Raw genomic sequence first — 4,031 nt, 5'->3', positions numbered from 1 at the left:
GAAGGACTTTCTTTTCTGGAGCCGGGACTTTTGTAGTTACCCCTCCCCTCCCCCCCCCGCCAGCCACCAAAGACTTGACCACGTAACGAGCCCAACTCCCCCGAACGCCGCCCGCCGCTCGCCATGGATGCCGGTGTGACTGAAAGTGGACTAAATGTGACTCTCACCATTCGGCTGCTTATGCACGGAAAGGAAGTGGGCAGCATCATCGGGAAGAAAGGGGAGTCGGTTAAGAGGATCCGCGAGGAGAGTGGCGCGCGGATCAACATCTCGGAGGGGAATTGCCCGGAGAGAATCATCACTCTGACCGGCCCCACCAATGCCATCTTTAAGGCCTTCGCTATGATCATCGATAAGCTGGAGGAAGATATCAACAGCTCCATGACCAACAGCACGGCGGCCAGCCGGCCCCCGGTCACCCTGCGGCTGGTGGTGCCGGCCACCCAGTGCGGCTCCCTGATTGGGAAAGGCGGCTGTAAGATCAAAGAGATCCGCGAGAGCACCGGGGCCCAAGTCCAGGTGGCGGGGGATATGCTGCCCAACTCCACCGAGCGGGCCATCACCATCGCTGGCGTGCCGCAGTCCGTCACCGAGTGTGTCAAGCAGATCTGCCTGGTCATGCTGGAGACGCTCTCCCAGTCTCCGCAAGGGAGAGTCATGACCATTCCGTACCAGCCCATGCCGGCCAGCTCTCCGGTCATCTGCGCGGGCGGCCAAGATCGGTGCAGCGACGCTGCGGGCTACCCGCACGCCACCCATGACCTGGAGGGACCACCGCTAGACGCCTACTCGATTCAAGGACAACACACCATTTCTCCGCTCGATCTGGCCAAGCTGAACCAGGTGGCAAGACAACAGTCCCACTTTGCCATGATGCACGGCGGGACCGGATTCGCCGGAATTGACTCCAGCTCTCCGGAGGTGAAAGGCTATTGGGCAAGTTTGGATGCATCTACTCAAACCACCCATGAACTCACCATTCCAAATAACTTAATTGGCTGCATCATCGGGCGCCAGGGCGCCAACATTAATGAGATCCGCCAGATGTCCGGGGCCCAGATCAAAATTGCCAACCCAGTGGAAGGCTCCTCTGGTAGGCAGGTTACTATCACTGGTTCTGCTGCCAGTATTAGTCTGGCCCAATATCTAATCAATGCCAGGCTTTCCTCTGAGAAGGGCATGGGGTGCAGCTAGAACGGTGTAGGTCCACTCATAACCTCTTTCTGCTGTTTTTCCCATGATCCAAATGTGTAATTTCTGGTCAGTGATTCCAGGTTTTAAATAATTTGTAAGTGTTCAGTTTCTACACAACTTTATCATCCGCTAAGAATTTAAAAATCACATTCTCTGTTCAGCTGTTAATGCTGGGATCCATATTTAGTTTTATAAGCTTTTCCCTGTTTTTAGTTTTGTTTTTGGGTTTTTGGCTCATGAATTTTATTTCTGTTTGTCAAAAAGAAATGTAAGAGTGGAATGTTAAGAAATTTCAGTTTAGTTCTGTAATGTCAAGAATTTAAAAATTAAAAAGTGGATTGGTTAAAAAAAATAATGCTTCATATTTGAAAAAGCTGGGAACTGCGATCTTAAACTCTTTGTTGGTGCATTTTTTCCCCCTTCCCTTTTAGTGTTAGGCATTTGCAGGGAGAAACGTGGGCCCGTCCTCGGTATTCTCTCAAGCCCTTTGCATCTCATTGGTAAGATTCCATTTCCTCTCCGTCCCAACAAAGGAACACTGCAGGTTGGGCCTGCTTTGGGATATTTGCCGAGACATAGGGTCTCGCTGGGAGAGTAACATCCCTCCCTCCACCCAAGTTCCAGAGAGGCCTCTGCCCATTTCTCTGATAGAAAACGTGCTTTCTCGGATGGAAAAGTATGCCCACTCGTTAGGACCTCTGAATGGCCCTGTGTCCTCTGGCCTAACCAGCCCCCATCCCCACCCCCAATCTCACTGGAAAACTCTTAGCCAGGAACAAAAAAATGTTCTGAGGTGGGAGGAGCCCCAGGGGACCCGGGGAGGGGGGGCTGGGGAGGAAGGGAGAGGCTGAGGTGGGGGGAAGGGAAGGGAAGGGGGCAAGGGTGGGTTTGAGGGTTGGAAGGGCATTTGCTAGAGGGTGGTTGGCGGTAGGGATAGAAGGGTCTTGGTTGGGCTGCAGGACTGAATGAATGGGGGATGGTACCAGTGGGGCACACGTGGCAAGCAGGCACCTGTGGCAAGCAGCCTGTCAGAGGATGTTATTACACCTGCCAAGTGGCGTATCCAGAAACAAAAGAGGCCTAGCTCCTAATTCTTCAGCTGTGTGCAATATTTAGAGAAATCATTGTACCGGGAAATAATCCTGCCTAAATGGGGCAGTCTCGAAGGCAGGAATGTAGACTGAGCCATTGGCTAAGTCCTAAGAATGACCTCGGTGTTAAACATGTGGATTCTTGGTTCCTGCCCCAAATTTAGGCTGCATTTTTAAAACTCCAAAAGGTTCTTAGATTTGAGAACCACTGATTCTCTTCACCAGTGAATTAGGAAAATCCTGCTGTGAAGGCTCATATCCACATCAGCCGGTGGGACCAGGCTGGACCCGATGAGAGAAGGAAAATGATCATTAGGCAAAGATACACTAGAAACAACACTACAAGACAGTAGACGATTAAGTGCCAAATTGTAGCTCAAACCCCAGGCACTGTGGGAGATCACTAACATGAAGAATAATTCTGATGGGAGGAGAACTTTATCCATGATAAGTATATGTTGAGACTTACTCTCTACAGGGCATCGGCTCCTTTTTTCCTGAGGTACAGACCTGGTTCTGAGAGTCCCTGGAGGTAAGATTGGGGTCTTCCATATGCTTCACATCCTCTCTGGGGTCCGGCACACAGTCATTGAAAGAAGCCCAGGTTCTGGAGTTAAACCTGAGTTCAAATTTTGAGTTCTGCTACTTGTGGCCTTGGGCAAATTATTCCACCTCAGTATAAAATGGTAAAAGTACTCATCTGGGCTTGTGGGAAAAAGAAAATAAGAGCATGTATTTAAAGCAAAAGAGCACTCACAACACAGTAAACTTATATATGCTTTAGATTGCAGAAAGCCCACTTCTGCCCACAACATATTTGGGCACAGAAGAAAGATTAAAAGGTAGGGAAAAAAGCAATGTATACTAAATAAGCTAAGACAATTGGGCTGAGGGGCCAAGACAAGTAAAGGAGTCCCTACTGAAGACCCAGAAATGGGTTAAGTGTCTCCTGAAAATAATATACACAAATTAAGTTTGCATAAGGTAAGGAAGGAATGGATCATTAGGCTGGTCCCTCAAACACCAAGGCAAGTCATTTGTGAGGAGTCCCTGAAACTTGCTGGGTTAACGGATTTGATTGAACATCTATGTACAAAATGAATTATAACTTGATGCTTTGGTACAATTGGAAGATATATAGCAGCTCATTGTAGTTAGAGTATGGTAGGTGGTAAATGGAGGGAGAGGAGGTGGAGGAAGCCATTAAATCATTTGAGGCTAAATTATAAACAGCCTTGAGTGCCAAAATAAAGGGTTTGAGCTTTATCCTAAAACCTAGTGATCTCCAAACATTTTCTTTAAATGTACCCCTTCAGTAACAAGTCTTCAACATATATCCTTAGTACATATTTGAGTACTTATAAATTACATATATGTATACTAGTCATGCTTATTTATAAACCATATACAAACATTACATGAAAATATATCAGAAAAACACAAAAACTTAAGTGTAAATAGTTAAGGTAAAAAACAAATTGAAGCCCAGCTGGCATGGCTCAGTGTTGAGCGTCAGCCTATGAACCAGGAGGTCATGGTTTGATTCCTGGTCAGGCCACATGCCCAGGTTGCGGACTCGGTCCCCAGTGCAGGGGGAGGATGCAGGAGGCAGCTGATCAATGATTCTCATCATTGATGTTTCCATCTCTCCCTCTCCCTTCCTCTCTAAAATCAATAAAAATATATTTTATATATACATATATATTTTTTAAAACACAAACAAATTGAAATCTAATTTCTAATAGT

The 4,031-nt window shown here is 47.2% G+C and overlaps 1 protein-coding gene across 1 annotated transcript; it reads left to right on the top strand.

Moving 5' to 3' along the window:
• The first annotated feature begins 24 nt into the window (after nt 1–24).
• On the top strand, nt 25–1,588 carry PCBP1 (poly(rC) binding protein 1). The gene has a single exon (XM_006092964.3). It carries the CDS (start codon nt 124–126, stop codon nt 1,192–1,194), a length of 1,071 nt encoding a protein of 356 aa, XP_006093026.1. The 5' UTR covers nt 25–123; the 3' UTR covers nt 1,195–1,588.
• Nucleotides 1,589–4,031: the final 2,443 nt, after the last annotated feature.

This window comes from Myotis lucifugus, unplaced genomic scaffold, assembly GCF_000147115.1.
Source record: "Myotis lucifugus unplaced genomic scaffold, Myoluc2.0 scaffold_108, whole genome shotgun sequence".
NCBI lineage: Eukaryota > Metazoa > Chordata > Mammalia > Chiroptera > Vespertilionidae > Myotis > Myotis lucifugus.
This window is presented reverse-complemented; position numbering and strand designations above follow the sequence as displayed.